This window comes from Empidonax traillii, unplaced genomic scaffold, assembly GCF_003031625.1.
Source record: "Empidonax traillii isolate 1590-97213 ecotype Southwest subspecies unplaced genomic scaffold, ASM303162v1 scaffold8002:size11025, whole genome shotgun sequence".
Lineage (NCBI taxonomy): Eukaryota > Metazoa > Chordata > Aves > Passeriformes > Tyrannidae > Empidonax > Empidonax traillii.
In genome coordinates, this window is record NW_020962659.1 from 9,751 (window position 1) to 11,025 (window position 1,275).

General features: G+C 57.0%; 1 protein-coding gene across 1 annotated transcript in view; it reads right to left on the minus strand.

Annotated features, from left to right (window-relative positions):
• LOC114073648 (tenascin-X-like) overlaps positions 1-777 on the minus strand; it is a gene marked incomplete at its 5' end in the record, with an annotated part of 8,575 nt that extends 7,798 nt beyond the window's left edge. Inside the window, one exon of the mRNA XM_027911372.1 lies at positions 424-777. Coding sequence (XP_027767173.1) covers positions 424-777 — 354 coding nt within the window. The remainder of the gene's footprint in view (positions 1-423) is intronic.
• Between the last annotated feature and the right edge of the window lie 498 nt (positions 778-1,275).

Sequence of the window (1,275 nt, forward strand, 5' to 3'; positions counted from 1 at the left end):
GGGACTGGTGGTGAGTGATGGATGGATGATGATGGATGATGAGATGACAATCAAGTAATGATGGTGGATGGATGATGATGACGATGGTGGGTGACAGTTGGGTTGTAGGGACTGGTGGTACGTGATGGATGGATGATGATGGATGATGAGTTGATATTAAAGTAATGATGGTGGAGGGATGATGATGATGATGATGGTGGGTGACAGTGGCTGCTGCTCACTAGGCTGGTGGAAGGGTTGATGGTTGACTGGATGGTGCTGGGGTCGGTGGGTGCTCATTGGCCAATGGGGATGCTATAGTGGTGGGATCCCCTTGATCCCTGCATTGCTCCCTCCCTACATCCTACCCTCCACCCATACAGCCCTCTTTACATCCCTACTTCCATCTCTCCAACCCTTCCTCCATGTGCCCTTCCCCCTCACCCGTGGAGACGTCGATGGAGACGCGCTCGATCCTCTTCCCGCCCCGCAGCCCGTAGAGGTGGAAGCGGTACCGGCGGGACGGGGACAGCCCCGGTACCGTCACCCAGCGGGACCCGCCATCCATAGGCATGGCCTGGGGCTGGCCCTGGGCATCCCGGTACTGCAGCATGAAGGAGTCGAAGGGACCCTCGGGAACGCTCCACTGCAGCCCCACGGAGTTGGGGGTGACGTTGGAGACCCTCAGCTCCCCCAGCACCGCCCGCACCGAGGGCGCGGCACTTGGTTGGGGCTCCTGTTCGTGCTCCTGAGACAGGGAGTCCTCAGCTGGGGCAGCCTCTGAGGAGGAGGCTGGTGCTGTGTGGAGATGGAACGAGGCAGGAGGTGGAGATCAACCACCTGCCTGTCTTTCTATCCACCCATCAAGGCATAATTTAACCTCCCCTCTGTCCTTCCACACCACCCCTCGCGCATCCTGCCCCACTCACCCAGGGCACAAACCAGCCATGGGCTCATCTCAACCTGCATCTGTCCATAAACACATCCACCTATCCATCCATCCATCCATCCATCCATCCACCCATCCATCCATCCATCCATCCACCCATCCATCCATTCCTTGCTTCCATCCTGTCTCGCACCCATCCCAACTCCACACATCATCCCACATCCATATCTCTGGTTCTTTCTCCTCACATCAGTCCAGGCTCTACCCCTGCCATTCCCATTTCCCATGGACAATCTTGCACCATAAGAACACACATACAGACACCAGGAAAGCTCCATCCATCCTGGCTTTCCCACATTCAGTCAACTATTCATCCACCCATCCACCTCCTGCCATCCATCTGGGCA